General features: G+C 33.4%; 2 protein-coding genes across 3 annotated transcripts; one reads left to right on the top strand and one right to left on the bottom strand.

The window, feature by feature from the left end:
• Positions 1 to 8,049: 8,049 nt before the first annotated feature.
• On the top strand, positions 8,050 to 13,840 carry LOC145054639 (uncharacterized). Of its 2 annotated transcripts, none has more exons than XM_079002868.1 (9): positions 8,050 to 9,144; positions 9,234 to 9,518; positions 10,694 to 12,001; positions 12,089 to 12,247; positions 12,439 to 12,765; positions 12,849 to 13,112; positions 13,279 to 13,343; positions 13,466 to 13,554; positions 13,645 to 13,840. In XM_079002868.1, the coding sequence occupies exons 1-8, from the start codon at positions 8,281 to 8,283 to the stop codon at positions 13,551 to 13,553; spliced, it is 3,360 nt and encodes a 1,119-aa protein (XP_078858994.1). In that variant the 5' UTR covers positions 8,050 to 8,280; the 3' UTR covers position 13,554; positions 13,645 to 13,840. The 2 variants fall into 2 exon arrangements, 1 of the variants encoding a protein (XP_078858994.1); XR_013684864.1 differs by having other exon boundaries at positions 8,051 to 9,144; positions 13,450 to 13,554.
• Positions 13,841 to 14,027: 187 nt separating this feature from the next.
• LOC145054640 (glycerophosphocholine acyltransferase 1-like) lies at positions 14,028 to 16,669 on the bottom strand. Its single transcript, XM_079002869.1, has 8 exons — positions 16,261 to 16,669; positions 16,071 to 16,169; positions 15,662 to 15,719; positions 15,454 to 15,554; positions 15,262 to 15,357; positions 15,080 to 15,173; positions 14,740 to 14,977; positions 14,028 to 14,562 (listed from the first exon to the last, which is right to left on the bottom strand). Exons 1-8 carry the CDS (start codon positions 16,345 to 16,347, stop codon positions 14,208 to 14,210), a joined length of 1,128 nt encoding a protein of 375 aa, XP_078858995.1. The 5' UTR covers positions 16,348 to 16,669; the 3' UTR covers positions 14,028 to 14,207.
• Positions 16,670 to 17,447: the final 778 nt, after the last annotated feature.

Genomic DNA, 17,447 nt, shown 5'->3' with positions numbered 1-17,447 from the left:
AGCATTGATTTCTTCAACTTCGGATTGAGAATCAGCTTCATTTTTAGAAGTTTCTTCACCTTGATAATTTGCAATTGAACTCTCCCCCTAGAAATTTGGATTTGAACTCTCCCCCTAGAAATTTTGATTTGAACTCTCCCCGTGCACCAAATCATTAATATTTCTTTCATTTGATGTGCAATATTTTCAATTATTGGAGACGAAGAAGAAGTAGAAGGAAAATCAAAATTTTCTGAACTCTCCCCCTCGACAAAGTTAGTTGTAGAAACAACATTTTCTTTAGAAGTTTCAACATTTTGTAACACTTCATCAACCAATTTTAACAATTCATTACCATGATTATCAGTTGCTTTGGTTTTAGAAGATATTGTTTTTTCAGGTTCATCAAACAAATCTAAAAATTCTTCATAAAGATTCGTGAGAGGAGTTGCTTGCTTGCATGATTTTGGAAAAATTTCTCTAATTGAGACAACTTATTTCTAAATTGTTTTCACATATTTTTCATTAAAGGTAACATAGTAGGTTTCTTCTATTTTATTTGACTTCTTGTTCAACACATGATATGCTTTTGAGTTAAGAGTGTATCCCAAAAATATTGCTTCATCATCTTTCATGTCAAAATTGTTACGATGTTCTTTGGAGTTAAAGATAAAACACCTGGAACCAAAAACATGAAAAAATTTCACATTAGGTCTGTGATTGTTTAAATTCTCATAAGGTGTAATCAAAAATTGTTTATTGGTATAAGAACAATTATGTGTAAAATAAGCGGTTGCGATCGCGTCAGCCCAAAAGTATAATGGAAATTTTGCGAAGGACAATATGGTTCTCACAGTTTCACATAAAGAACGATTTCGTCTTTCAATAACACCATTCTACTGTGGAGTATGTGGATTTTGCAATATTTTCAATTATTGGAGATGAAGAAGTAGAAGGAAAATTAAAATTTTTTGCACTCTCCCCCTCGACAGAATTAGTTGTAGAAACAACATTTTCTTCAGAAGTTTCAACATTTTGTAACACTTCATCAACCAATTTTAACAATTCATTACCATGATTATCAGTTTCTTTGATTTCAAAAGATATTGCTTTTTCAAGTTCATCAAAAAAAATGTAAAAATTCCTCATAAAGATTTGTGAGAGGAGTTGTTTGCTTAGACGATTTTGGAAAAAATTCTCCAATTGAGATAACTTCTTTCTGAATTGTTTTCACATATTTTTTATCAAAGGTAACATAGTAGGTTTCTTCTATTTTCTTTGACTTCTTGTTCAACACACGATAGGATTTTGAGTTAAAAGAGTATCTTAAAAATATTGCTTCATCAACTTTTGTGTCAAACTTGTTACGATGTTCTTTGGAGATAAAGATGAAACACCTGGAACCAAAAACATGAAAGAATTTCATGTTAGGTTTGTGATTATTTAAAATAGCATAATGTGTAATCAAAAAACGTTTATTGATATAAGAACTATTTTGTGTAAAACAATCGGTTGTAATTTCATCAGCCCAAAAGTATAATGGCAAGTTTGCGAAGGACAATATGGTTCTCGCATCTTCAAAAAAGGAACGGTTTCGTCTTTTAGCAACACCATTCTGCTGTGGAGTATGTGGAGATGCAAACTTATGACTAATTCATTTGTTTGTTAAGAACTTATCAAAAACATGATTCTTAAACTCCGTTCCATTATCACTTCGAATCTTCCGAACAGGTTTTTCGTAATTGAAGCTCAATTTTCTTGATAAAATCAATCATCCTTGAGTTGTTTTGGATTTATGTTTAAGAAATAATACCTAAGTGAAATAAGAAAAATCATCAACAATAACTAAAATATATTTGTTACCGCTAACGCTTTCAGTTGATGATGGACCATATATATATATATATATATATATATATATATATATATATATATATATATATATATATATATATATTAATTCTAGTGGTTCAATTATCTTGGTATTCATGACCAAAGAATGACTTTTCTTGTTTTTCTTTCCCAGTTCGCAATCAACACTCAAATGTTCTTTATCATATTGAGAAGTGGAAAACCTCTAACCAGATCTCCGAGAACAACTTTGTTAATGTCTTTGAAGTTGAGATGCGAAAGTCTCCTATGACACAACCAACTATCATCTGATGATGCTTTCGCAAGAAGACACACAAAAGGTTTTCCATCAATAGGATTCAAGTTGAGAGGATACATTTTGCATTTTCTTTTTGACCTCAAATTGGTATTCTGTGATTCTTTGTGTATAAGTTTTTAACCTTCTTCGTCAAAAGAAACTTTACGACCAATACCGACAACAAGTTGAGAAACACTAATTAGATCATGTTGTAAGTCTTCTACATAAGTTACCTTGCGACTTGAGAATTTGCCATTTGCTATCATTACATATCATTTTATTTCTCCAGTTGCATTATTTCCATATTTCACTCTTCCACCATCTTTTAAAGTCTGAAATTCTCTCAGTTATGATTTCCTTCCAGTCATATGACGAGAATAGCCACTATCAATGTACCATTCCAAATCGTATTGATCGTCACGTATCACCTACGAATTTAAGCAGATTTAGGAACCCAAACCATCTTGGGCCCTGATGAGAACTTTGATTCAGAAGATGAAACAGGAAAAATCTTTGTTTTATCAATCCAAAATGATTTTATGATCAAAGTATTATTCACCCTTTTTCGATTTTGAAAACTTGAGTTTTTGCATCACAAAGATTTATTTCAACAAAAGAAGTTTTTCAATTAGAATTTTCTTTTCTTTGTTGTGCCATCTTTTCCAAAAAAAATCTTCTTCCTCTTTTATTTTTGCTTTATATGCTACGATATTAGCATCATGTTCTTTCATATCTTTCTTTGTGTAGGGTTTCAAAGTACTCCATGGATTATGGAATTGGGGCCCCTTGATGAAGTGTAGGTTAAAAGGCCAAGACTTGTCTTTTCCCTAAAAATAATCATGTATTATTCATAATTAGGGTTAAGAGTGAAGCAAAATGTAGCCGCCAAACATTGTGAGGTTTCTTATGTAGAGTTAGATTCTTTAGTCTATTCTGAAAGTGTAATTTAATCCTCATGTTTTGAATAAATCGAGTGATCATTCGACATATCTTCTTTATTGTGTGTGTTCTTATTTTCCGCATCTTGTTCATCAAATCACAATTAGGGTTTTAATCCCAACACTTTGGAATATACTTTGTTTTTGCTGATGACTTGGATTTACTTTTTGAAAGAATGGGTGAATTAGTATTTTGATTAGAAGCTCTTTTCACACCAACAAACTTATGATTTTTATTCTTAAAATAAGAAACATTATTATTAATTTCTCTTTTCTTCCACATCTGTTTTCTTTTAATCAAATTCTTTTTATATCTAGCATTCATTGTTCTTCTCTTTGCTTTTATTTTTTCAACAGATTTTTGATATGTCACATTTTTTTTCTTATTGGAGTGCTTTTCACCACATTTTCCATTTGAATGTCAATTGGAACATCTTTTCTTCCACTTGGTCCAGCTTCATTTTGTGAAAAATTCACATTATTCAGTGGTTTCGAAACATAATTCCCTTTGGTTTTCCATGAAATCAATTCGGATAAACCTTTCGTTTCATCATCATTGTCAACTGGTGCTGACCAAAAGAATTATTCAAAACCTTTCGCATTATCAAGATTGACCAATGACGTTAATTTCGAAGTTCAATTTTTGTCAAGTCCCTTTTTCACAGAAAAATTGATTTGGAGTTTTCTGAAATTTTGGAAAAACTATTGCTTGAACATTTAAATGTTTCATTCCATCATTTTGAACAAACTGTTCAAACTCCATTGAATCTTCAAAAATCAATTTTCTTTTTGGTTGTTCAATATTTATCACAAAAGAAGAACAATCAACTTCATCTTCAACTGATATTTCACTCATTTCGCTTTCATCAAATTCAGACATATTCTCATAATTAAGATTTTCTTCTGAACTTAATTTCTTGCATAACAAATTATATTTCTCGATTGAAATGATTTTGCTTTGTTTTTTATCCTTTTTTGTTAAAATATCATTTATCATCTTTTTGTTATCTTTAGACTTAATTTATTCTTCAATTTTCTCAATTCCAACTTTGTAAGAATCACAAACCGATTCATTAGATGATACCATAGATTTGCATCTATAACATTCAGCATCAATTTCATCTTCTTTCAATTATAAGAAAGAAAAAATCATTTTATGCAAGCCTTTTCCTATCTCACAATCAAGATGAAATTGTGTAATGTTAGTATAAAGATGTTTCTCAATAAGACAAAAGATGTTTTTTTTGTTTCAAAACAACCCTATTGTCTTTCTTAAGCTTTATTACATAATCTTTATACCTAGCTAGATCTAATTCCAATGCCTCTATTTGTATATGTCTTTCTTCATTCTTTGAAATGATCCTGCTAATTGTATCATCAAGATTATAATTTCTTATGGAAGTTCTGCTTAAATTATCACTCAAATCAGAAACAACATCACGCAAGTCGGTTAATTCAAAATTATAACGAGAAATAGGAATATTAAGAGATTTAAGAATAGAATGTACCATGTCAATTACCTTTTCGCACTCAGAGACATGCTCTTTGATCGTCTTCGCTGAAAACTAGCATTAGAAACTGTTCCTTCATTTATAAAATAACCTTGACTTTCAGAACCGACGCTATTCACCATCAAACACCTACCTCCGATATTCTTCTTCTCGGTCTTCACCATCAAACATTTAATGTGAGTTGGTCTTCAAACTGCGTCATCTTCTGATTCAATTGACCATACTTCCACATTTTCATCATCACTATTGTATTTAGTCACCACAAGAGCTGGTTTGCTAGAATTCTTGCGAAGTTCCTCAATTTTCTTCACATAAAAGGCTTCATCTTTTTCCTTTTCTTTCTTCTCATTCTGTTTTTGCCACAAGCAATCTTTTGCAAAATGATTCTTTCCATGACAATAATTAGAGTCAAAGCCTGAATCACCTAGTAACTTATTCTCCTTCTTTTCGTCACCCCTTTGAAAATTCTTAAAACTTTTACTTCTTGATTTTTTAGAGTTTGAACTTCCTTGCTTATTATTATTTTCAGATAATTCGTTTTTTTTTTGTTATTTTTGAAAAGTGAGAAGTTATTTTTGAAGAATTTCTTTTGATTAGTTACCATCAGAACTTTATCTTCTTTTATAAGCTCCTCATCTAAGATATCAGATTCAAAATCTTCAACCACAATCTTTGTCTTCTTTTTCTTTGAGCTTTCACTTTTCGTAACCAATGCTAATGAACCAACACTCGTCACCAACTCTGCTTCCTTCATCACTTCATCTCATGAGACTTTAGTATACCAACCGTTTGTGTAAGAGAGTAATTCTTGAATTGTTTGTGAGCTTTAACAGTAGACACAATTGACTTCCATTCTGATCTCAAACTATTTGTGAACTTGACTTTTTGTTCAATGACTTCTCTTTTCAAATTGTGTTATAGCATACGACTTAAAAGATGATTAAATCAATTGACTGTTTGTTCAATGGTTTCATCAGACTTTTGCTCAAAAGATCCAAATTCAGACAAAAGTGATGTTTGTACAGAATGAGTGAGATCAACATCTCTAGAATATAACTCTTTCAATTTATCACATGTCTCTTTTGCAGTCTGATAAGAACTGACCAAACGAAAAGCGTCAGGAGGAAGAGCAAAACTTATGATTCTTAATGCTTTCAGGTTACACATCAATTTGTCTTTCTCAACAGAATCAATTTCAGTGTCATCAGCAACAATGGTGTCATAATCATCTTGAGTTCTGACTTCAACCTTCTTCTTGGAATACTTGAATGATTCTTTTGTGATTGCGTGCCAAATGCTATATCCATGAGTTTCAATAACTAGAACATAATTCTCAAAGTGAAGAACCCAGACTTCATAGTATTTAGAGAATAGAATAGGAATTCTTGATGTAGAACCAATATTACTTAGTAGATGAACATAATTGAGTGTGAATCCTCTTTTGACATTTTGAATGAAATGAAACAAAAATCAGATCAATGAACTTGAAATAGAGTTTTAGAAACATATCAAAAGATTCAAACAAGGAATTAAAGATCAAATTGCAAAGAGATTTGCAAAATATGGAATAGATCTAGAATTTGATGAACAAATCTGGAAAAACACGATGAACAACGACAAAATCGAGATTTGAAAAAGTTCAGATGATCTCCCGCTCTGATACCAATTGATGGAACGATTGGATTCGTGATTCAAATGATTAAGAGATTCACAAGGACGCACAAGGTAAATAAGATTTCACTTTCATTAATGAGTCAGTAGAACAATTCGATACAAGAAAGAACTATTTTATCAAAAATTCTGACCCATTCCACTAACTAACGTTCCTTTATATAGGCTTCACGGGAACATTAGAAAGGAATACATAATGTGTGAATTTGGAACTAAATCAATTCACAGTAAGAAAAGACATAAATAATACAAAACATGCGAACAAAGCGTGTTACAAATTGACACAACTAATATATTCCAAACTCTAACAAGAGGTTTGTCGATTTGGTTCGCAGACTGCAGATCTTTTTCTTTATAAAAGACAAACAACACCTAAAACTTATAAGGTTGATTGCAAGGTAGATAGTTGCTTTATTCTAATCAAGGTCGGCCTTTTGTCCGACAAAAAGAGAATTAAGAATCGAACATATATAACATGTGTAAGGTTGATAATGTAGCTCTCAAACTATGAAAGTATATATTCTTTGATTAATTCACAATGTATAAGAACCCTTTATATATTTGAACAAGACAAGGGTAAGAGTTGTTTGATACATCTAAATGAACACCGAACAAATCAAAATTGTTGGAATTGTCTTTGAAAGGTTAGGCAATCTTACATTCTCTTAACCATTAATAGGTTGAAACCATTCAATTTAGAATTCAACGCAATACTAAACAGCTACTAAGTATATAAAGCTAATCACAATCCTATAACGATATTGCAAGGTTTTGAAATCACGATATGAGATTTGAAGGGATCGGCTATTAGAGGGAACACTTCATTAAAATATGGCATTTTCAGGGAAAGAGAACTTTGTCGAGAAAAACATGATCGAATGTTATATAAAGAGCTTGCCCCGTTTTTTTCTTTGCTAGTTTGCGAATAAGAAGTTCGTGAAGCGGTATCGTTAAAGCTTTTGATGATTTAACTTAAAGTATTCATGAATCATATGTGAAATCATTTTGTGTCATGAAAAATTAATTAACTTGCCAATTCGTGAAGCTTTTTTCGTTAGTTTAATAAATATTTTAGGAAAATCTCAGATAAACTTTCAATATTTTGGATCAGTTTACGGTTTAATCCTAACGTTTATTTTTTGAACAAAAAAGTCTCAATTATTTTATATTTTGCTCAGATTAACGAAACAATTGTTATTTTTTCAACAGGAAATGATGGATTATCATATAAAATTAGATAATCGAGACTTTTCTGTTCAAAAAACAAATGTTTGGATTAAACTACAAACTGACACAAAATATTGGAGATTTCCCGATATTTTATGATAAGGTTGTAAAACATTGCTATCTTCCATGTTTGATTATTTTAGGCTGATGGGTGTGAGAAGAAGAATGGCTTGGCAAGAGTGAGGTGGAGGGTGACCTGGAGCTCGGCAACTCGAGGAACACCGCTCCTCGCCTCGACATGCCGAGGTTTTCTATGGAACTCGATGACTCTTCACGGAGTCTCTCTCTTTGGCAACCGAAGAAGATGGCATGGAAGGGGGTGGTGGTCTCGGCAGTCTCGGGACATGGAAGGGGGTGGTGGTCTCGACAGTCTCGGCACCACTCCGAGAAGAGTTAGTGATTAACTCTAGATTTATTGCATAAAAGTTGATTACCAGAATGCTTAATTTGACTTGATTAATAGATCTTTAAGTTAGTTTCGTATTTAATGCAAATGAAGACACCTACTTATCACAATTATAATATACCCCATGACTTGACATGTCTTCATTTATGGAGGTGTCATTTGCTTTCATACCTCGCTCGTCTTCTACCGGCTTCCGCCATTATTAAATTCAGTTTTCACTCTGTTTCATTTTCATCACATTTTAAAAATCCCTGATCCATTACTGTTCTCACTGCTTGACGTTTAATGCACCTCTGTTTCGGCCATTATTTGTTGAATTACAACTTCTATTGCATCGTAATTCCTCAGAGATTTGGTTCCCGATTTCCAACAATCCGGTGACCAGAAGAGTTAAGAGTCATGTCGGAGAACGGAGACGGGCTGGATTACCTCCGAATTCCGTTCGAGAAGATCAAGTTTGGTAAGAAGCTCGAGGGTCACGGCTATGGAAGTGTGTTCGAAGGAGAATTTGGAGATCGACGAGTAGCGTTGAAGCAGTTGAACATCACGAACCTCGGTAACATTAAACCCAAGCTATTAGGTGAGATTTTAACGATTTCTCAATTCCGGCAACATCCAAATCTCGTTGCTCTTCTCGGTTTCTGTGACGAAAGGAGCAATGAGATCATTCTCGTTTACGAGTATGTCGCAAATGGAAATCTAGCTGACAAGATGAGAAAACGTCTGAATACGATCCAGCGCTTCGAGATCTGTCTCGGTGCTGCTCGTGGACTGGATTATTTGCATACCGGCGTAAACTCCACCACACCTGGAATCGTTCACGGCCATGTTAAGCTTTCGAAAATCCTGTTGAATTCTGATTCAAATTCATCAAAATTTGAAGCAAAGGTTTCGAGTTTTGGATTATCCAAAATCGTGCCTGGAAAAGCTCAGAAGGATCCGGAGGATGAAGTCAACGAGAAGCCGACGAAGGAATCTGACGTCTACTCTTTCGGTGTGCTGTTGCTTGAAGTGCTGTGTGGTGTATCGGAATTGGTGGATACCGATGATTATCAGGAACGCCATGTCTCCGAATTGGTCCCGAAGAGACTTGAACAAGATAAATTACGCAAAATCGTGCACTTCGATATCAGAAGAGAAATCAAAACGGAGGCGTTGGAAACTTACGCGAAAATCGCGTGCCAGTGTGTAATGGAAAACCCTGAAACACGTCCAACCATGACTCGGGTTGTTGAAGAACTCGAAAAAGCGTTGAGATTACAGGTAAATTCTGTACAATTGTCGACCCAATTTGAGTATTTGACTGTTTGTCGACGTATTATTTAGTATTTACTTTTGAGCTTTTGATGCAGGGAGGAGAGGTCACCTATGTTCAAATTCTTGTTAGCGAAAACATCAACGACGTAGCAGATGAAACAGTCGTAGATGATGGTCAGAAAGAGGATGGCGATGATGAGACGGTGGATTCAAAAACACTTGACGAAGAACCCCAGGAGGCGGAGACTGTGGCGGTTGTAGAAGATGCTAAGGAGGTGATCTCCGATGTCGCCGGAGAAGATAAAGCGGATGAGATTAGCAAAGTTGACAATTCTTCAGAATCTACCAATGAGAAGAAATTAGACGACGATATTACTGTGGTGAGTTGTTTTTCTTTTAACCTTTTTTTTTTTTTTTAATTCTAACATATAATAATGCTTATATAATACAGGTTAAAGCTACAATAATTATTGTAAAAATTATATTCAATAAATACCACGTTATATACATTATCACACATTAATTATTTACCATAATAAATACAAAGAGTTACATACATCATCACATATTAATTATTTACCATAATAAACATAACATTATGATTAAACGTTTCTAACTTTCTATAGATTAGTTTAACTTAAACAAAGACTTACATTTTACTCCTCTTCTAAAAAAGAACCTTTTAAAATGTAATCATTGTTTTGACTTACATTATCAAGATTTTTTTTTTTAATATATTGTTGATACATATGCACATGTGCTAATTTCTTTCACACATATATACTTTTTTCTTTCACATATATATATTTTATATTTTTTTCTAGAAGTATTTTTCAGTATTTAACATTTTTGCTTTTTGTACATAATAAACTAAAACCCATTTATATATTATGGGCCATACTGTTTCAAATCAAATATAACATTTCATTATATACCTAAACTGCAAGTCGTCCGAACAATCTTTTGGACCAGACATGACGAATTAATATTTTGTAATCAATATTAAAAGTTACCAAAACTTTGCCATTTAAAACAAATTATTATAATTATAATATGATACTTTAAAAATGGAAATCGTAGCATATAACCTTCTTGTGAAAGACTGGTCCATGTCACACAACATATTTTTACCTAAAAATAGTATGAAACGTGTTTTTTTAATTTTTTTATTTGATAATTTTTAAGTTCATTTATCTATTATTATTGTCTTTTTTTATTATTTATTTATCTAAAATTTTATTTTGGTATGGTTTTCTTTAGGATTGCAGTTTAAAAAATTACTATTATATTAGTAAAACACTTTTCCGTAATTTATAACAAAATTTGTAGTTATTTATAAATCATTGGATACACAAGCACTATTCACATGGTTACACAAAACAACTACAAATAGAATTACCCTAAATTATTTTGATGTATAAATGGATAATAATCAAATCTATAAATTATTCGATTTTAATAGATTATTAAATTATTGACTGTTTAGAATGAAGTTTGTTATGATGTGTCAAAATTGTATTGGTGTTTTTTTTTCTGAAACAATGGTTTGATGCAGCAAGAACGGAGCTTCGATGCTTCACTTCTAAATGGCGTCAATGGTGAGAGTTTAGCCGACAATACTCATATCGAAGACGCTGAAAAGGAGAGTAGCAACACTGTAATTCAGAACACCAATGATCGAGAAACCACAGAAGAAATTACCGACGATTTAAGCTCCAAAGAGGAATCAAACATCACCGAAGACGATAACAAAAACTTAGTCCAAATTGGAGACGATCAAGAGGAGATTACCAACACTGCGATTGCGAGCATCAATGAGCCAGAAACCGCAGAAGAAATCACAGACGATTTAAACTCCAAAGAGATATCGAACGTCACCACAGAAATCGAAGATGATAACCAAAGCAAAACTCAAAGTGAAGATGCTCCAGAAACCACAGAAGAAATCACAAACGGATCCAAGTCTGAAGAGGAATCGAACTCTGGAAATCCGGAATCAGACAATAGGTCATGGAACGAGGTTGGAGACGGGCTGGATGACCTTCGAATTCCATTCCAGAAGATCAAATTTGGAAAGAGAATCGACATTGATGGTTACGGAAGCATGTTCGAAGGAGAATATGACAATCAACAAGTCGCATTAAAACAATTAAACATCACAAACCTCGGCAACATTAAACCCAAGCTTCTATCAGAAATTCTAAACGTAGCTCGTTTCCAAAACCACCCAAATCTCGTCGCGCTTATCGGCTTTTGCGACGAAAAAAACAACGAAATTACAATCGTGTACGAATACATCTCCGGTGGGAATCTAGCGGATAATTTAAGTAAACATCTCACTACGATCCAGCGACTCGAGATCTGCCTCGATGCTGCTCGCGGAGTCGACTATTTGCACAGCGGTCTAAACCCTACGCCTGGTATAATCCACGGTGACATCAAACTTTCGAAAATTTTGTTGAAATTGGATTCAATTTCATCAAAATTCGTAGCTAAAGTTTCAAGTTTTGGGTTGTCGAAACTTCTGCCTGGAAAATCTCAGAGGATTCTGGATCCTGAAGGTAAGACGAAGGAATCTGACGTGTATTCATTCGGTGTTTTATTGCTTGAAGTTTTATGCGGGGTGCCGGAGCTAGTGGATACCGATGATTATCAAGAACGACATGTTACTGAATTGGTTCCCAAGAGGCTCGAACAAAATATGTTACGCAAGATTGTGCATTTTGATATTAGGGATGAAATAAAACCAGAGGCATTGGAAACTTATGCCAAAATTGCATGCCACTGCGTAGTAGAAAACCCTGAAGAACGACCAACCATGGCTCAAGTTGTTGAGGAACTTGAAAAAGCGTTAATATTACAGGTAAATTTCACGCTAAACAAAATATTAAACGATTTGTTTGATAATTTATGTGTATAGATGGTGTTCATGATTTGAGCTTTGAAGCAGGGTGGGGGAATAACCGACATTGAAGTTCCTGGTAGCAGCAATGGCAATGGTCTACATGACGAAAATGTTGATGAAGATGACAATGGTGAGACGATGGACTTGAATACAGAGGTGGAAGAATCCAAGGTGATTGAAGAGAGTGTTGATGACGTCACTATGGTGAGTTCATCTTAAATTACAATATTTAATAATTTCAATATTTTTTTTCCCATTCAAAAGTTCAATTAGATAATTAAGAACTATACATTGTATTGTAGATGCTCTACCTCTTACTCTAATACATGTCAAAACACAAATACTATACAACACTTTTTGTTCAATAGATGATTTAGAAACATGGATTAATGCAGGAAGTGGAGAGTTTTCCTGTTGATGATGTACCCGACATAACCCATGTAGAAGAGGCTAAAAAGGAGAGTAACGAACTCTTGGTTGATCCTGAGAGCACAGAAGAAACCATAACTGATGTACAATCGAATGAGGAATCAAACATCATTTTGGAAAAAGAACTTGAAAATGAAAGCCAGATCCCGCTCATATCTTTAGAATCCAACAATGGTGACATCGAGAAAGCTGAACAAGAGAATGAAAACACACTTCCAACGAACACCCATGAACACGAAACCAAAGAAGAAGAAATCATAGATGATAAGATCACACCCATGGAGATTACTACGGTGAGTTCATCTTAGCATACCCTAATCATATAACAAAAACAAATTTATTTAAAAAACATTTTGGCAAACTTAACTGGACGCAGGAAGTACATAACTCCATAGAAAATGATAATAGCAAAATTAAGTTACATGGCACCAAGAAGGAACCCGAGCCAATCATCGCCACAAGAGAAATAAATTTCAATGATTTTGACACCACCAACTTAATACCCATCACAAAACCCCAAGAATCTGAAACCAAGAGAAGCAGTAGTAGTACTAGTACAAGCTCCGAGTCTAGCAATGGCGAAGGCACCGCTCCCTCAGATTCTTTACTGCAAAAAAATCCCCCCAACGGTAACACCACGGTAAGAAAATCTTCTAACCGCTCTTTCCAACTGTCTGTCTTTCCAAGACAGGACATACTAACAGTTTCTGTCTGTAGTTAAGCGTGCTTAGGCAAAAATGGTATCAAGTTGAATGACTCCTTACAAGTCCTCATGTGTTTGGTTTTTTCTTTTACTTCTAATACAGAAGAAAACATCATATGGCTCAAGAAACTGTTGTTCCTGCTCATGGTGGAACCTCATCTCCAACAGGTTCACTCTCGTCCTCGTTCTCGTTGTGTGCTTACTTATGACTCGAGCTGCTTCAGGATCGAGAATTGTGTGAACAAATTCTCGATTTCTGATTTCTACTTTATAGTCTTACTATGTTACAGAGTTGCTTCGTGCGGAGGTCAATTTTGGAATAAATCAAAATCATGTTGTGCGTGTATCAGAGGGCAATTTTCTAGCAAACATGAGTAAGGTATATGGTTATCAGTTATCACATTTACATCTTCATCTTCGTATAAATTTTGTGCCATGCTGTTTAGCTAATACGTTATTTATTTTACAGAACCTTGTGCTCCCTGTATCTTCTGTACATGATGGATCATTGTTGTTTTTACTGTTTTCTTATATGTTTTGAAATTGAGAGAGAAATATAACCTATGATTGTTTTATCAGTTGTACACTATTGATTGTTGTGTGTACAGTTTAAGTTGTTCTGAACATGAGAGAGTAATATATCCACGGATCTTTTATTATTTGTACACAGCTTGTGGGTTAACTTGACGAAAAGGGTATTATTGTCATTTACCAGATGTCAAAGTCTCACGGTCCACGGACAAAAGCCGTGACATAAGCTTGTTAGCAATGGACATTAAATTCATGTAAATTACCAGTTTGCCCATATCTCCTTCGTCACACTCTTCAATAAACCAAAAAAAAAAAAAGACATTCTACAAAATCAATATAACAAGCATTTAATAGCAGAAATAAACACACTTTTTACTTTCAACCATGTTGTATAATCCACACTAAACTAACTAACAACCAACGATATAAAAAACAAACTAGAAAATAAATTTCATGACATACAAAACATAATCGAAACACACACAAACACACTATATACAACTATATTTCAGAAGCATTATTTACCTCAGTTGATTTTTCATGATCCAAGTCTTGCTGATGATTTTCTTCTACAGGCTGCACCACTTTTTGTTTCCTTTTCTCCTTGAGAACAACTTGTCTAGGCATAACTTCTAATAAAAACGAACCACCATTCCATACAGTCGCCGAAACTTTAAGCATTTGAAAAGCAAGATGCAATTCATATGACAAAAAGATAGGCACAGTAAGAGCCATCGTTGCCACCGTAAAAAGCGCTTGCAGTAAAATATACATAAACATACGGTTTTGGTCCCCAAGCAAACCACTTAACCTCCACCACAAGTTGTTCGCTTTCTGTGCCTTTTTCGAAAGCTCCCTATAATAATCATACCAGATACCAAATCAAAATCATGTATCTTAAATATAACAATATTGTAAGATATATGTGGAGTCCAAGATTGTCTCTCCAAAAGAGCCCTTATGGAGAAACTCCAACACACTTACACAACTGTGTTGCACTAATGTGGGATACACTAACAGTAATGACACTGACCTGTAAGAGGTCATGACTTCAGGGTCCCTTAACAACCTCTGACGACGAAGGACATTAACTATCAGAAAGTACAATGCCTGCCAGAGACTGTAGGCAATTAAGGGGACAGTAAACAGCCATGTCCACAGGAATGATTTGTTTCCGACATAAGGCCATGAAGCTCTCATTGCAGTTCCTTCAGGATGCATAGCTTCAAAAAAAGCCGGGTCCCACCATCGGATAGTAAAAAACACCACCCCTATAAAAAAAATAAAAAGAAGGTAATAACTTAATGACTTTCATCATGGTTTTACGTTGACCCAGAATTTATTGGGACGGTATGTAATAAGTAACAACTCACCTGGTAAAAGATGTATAAGGACGCTTACGAGTTTGTCCACAGAACTAAACACTAAGCTACATCGCCATACGATCAATGCCCATGCTAGTGGGCCCTACAAAAATAGGGATTATTAAGATGATAATGATGAATGGGTTTATTATCGAAAGAAAATGAAAATAAAAGGAATATAATATAGTTACCTCCGCAAATGAGAAGCAAACCATGAAAAGTTTTTCATTTTTGGGATAAAATAAAAGCATGATCAAGAATATGGTGTTGGCATAATAGCAGAAATCCTGCATAACATATTAAGTACATTTAATTTTTGGTATATTATAAATAATGGGAAATTAAAGATTTAGTATGAATGTACTTTGGTTGTTGGAATTTACCAGAAGGTAATAATGCCATTTTTTATATCGATAGTAAATCCATCGAAGTGGAACAAAGGTGACATAGATCAAACAGTAGACGTATCGGATATCTTGTGGCCCTAAAACAAACAAAATATCAATGGATTTAACGACAAATCATCATCAATATTACGTTTTAATTTCCAAAAACTAAATTAAAAGCACATCCATATTAAATATTACTCACTTGCACCCAATATAAAGCAAAACCCCCCGAAGCCAAAGACACCCATAAAATGAGTAACCTACAATAAACACATCCAAGACTAATGTTAATAATCCCATGATAATATGAAAAAGTAAAAGACCTAAAATTAGTCAAACTTTGAGTTCTGATAATAGCTATGAAGCTTCAAAATGCATATATTCGTATAAATTTTGTAACGAATTGAATAAAGTATGTTTCGTGTTTGTGCTACTTACAAGTTACAAGAGAGCTTATGTAGTTTATTACTCACAGTTTGATTAAAGTTTAATGATGTATATTAGTTTTGAACTTGATAATCAACCAATTTACATCATAAAGCAATTCTATCGACTAACTCTTTAATAGAATCAATGTATCTATCAATCCATACAACACAATATATATTTACCTTAGTGATAAAACTTTCATGTTCTTCAGCCTGTTGAGCGATCTTAACAGCTTGTTTTGACAAGATCTCCTTCGTTTTTTCTTTCGTTTGAGCAACTTTCTAAACAACCAAACAAATTCCCAATTCAAAACTTCGAAATACTGAGTAAACAATCAACAAAAAATAAACAAAATCGAACTCGAAATCATACCCTGGATCGATCTTTTAACCTCTGCTTCACTCCTTGAAACCGATGCCCATTCGATTGATAATCATCCGCCTCTTCAGTGCTCGACATGTTTTCTTTCGTTCTTTGTTTTGAAGTCTTATTATTATGATTGTACTCTTTTAAATCCTTTTCAGCTTTTGATTGAGAAGTGTCTGGAGAGATCGAATAATAATAGATAAAAGAAATGGGCGGTGGGGTTGGGATTTGAGAAGAACGAAGGCGGTGGTGACGCTTGCTTTGAATAAAAGGTATGCTTCTCACTAGGTTATTGATTACAATAAGACTTCAATTTTTCCGATTGTTTGCTAATCGATTGTGTGATTAAAAGGGGTTTGAGGATAATCAGAAATGGGTATCGTTTTTATTGAAGAGGTTTATGTCTTTTTGTAGTTTGCTTAATTTGAAACTGTGGACACGTAAAGACCTTGTCATCACAGAATTTTGCTTGCTCAACTTATCCTACCTTAATTTTTAATTTAAATAATGTAGACTTTTCTATTTACAGGATGTGTTTTTTTCATTTTGAGTACACATTTTATTATTTAAATACAAAAGTTAGAATATATTTGTTATCTTATGAGTTATGACAAAAAATTATTTGCCACAATTTATAAAGCTACTATTTTGTGTTCAAATATGTATATAAATTAGAAAAATGTCTTAGAGAACAAATTTTTTGTATGGTATAACACCATTCAATTTCTTTTCTTTTTATTATTTATTATAACATTTAACTTGTTAAAGTGATAAAAAACACAATATTGATATTGGGATTAATAGGTTATAGGTTGGTACTGATTTGATACTTTTTAATTTGTTTTTTCTTAATATGTGTTGATGTGGTAATTAGTTTACACATATCTTAAAATCTTCTTGTTATAATAAAACAGTAGTTCTTAGAGACATATGTCCAAAAAATAGTCATCTTCTAATTTCAATTCTCGTTCAACCTATCGTCTACGGCGTCTACCTCTATGTCTCCAAAATTATTTTCGTTTATTTTGATAGTGTGTTCCTTAAAACCAACAATAATCTCTAATATATTATCAAAAATCACAATAAATCAATATACAAATCATATCCAAACTTGAATTTGGTTGACTAGGACTTCATCTACTTCATATATACCTTAAACGTAAAAAGCAATACAAATCATATCCAAACTTGAA

This window comes from Lactuca serriola, chromosome 5 (assembly GCF_051521515.1).
Source record: "Lactuca serriola cultivar US96UC23 chromosome 5, Lser_US96UC23_V15, whole genome shotgun sequence".
NCBI classification, from domain to species: Eukaryota; Viridiplantae; Streptophyta; class Magnoliopsida; order Asterales; family Asteraceae; genus Lactuca; species Lactuca serriola.
This window is presented reverse-complemented; position numbering and strand designations above follow the sequence as displayed.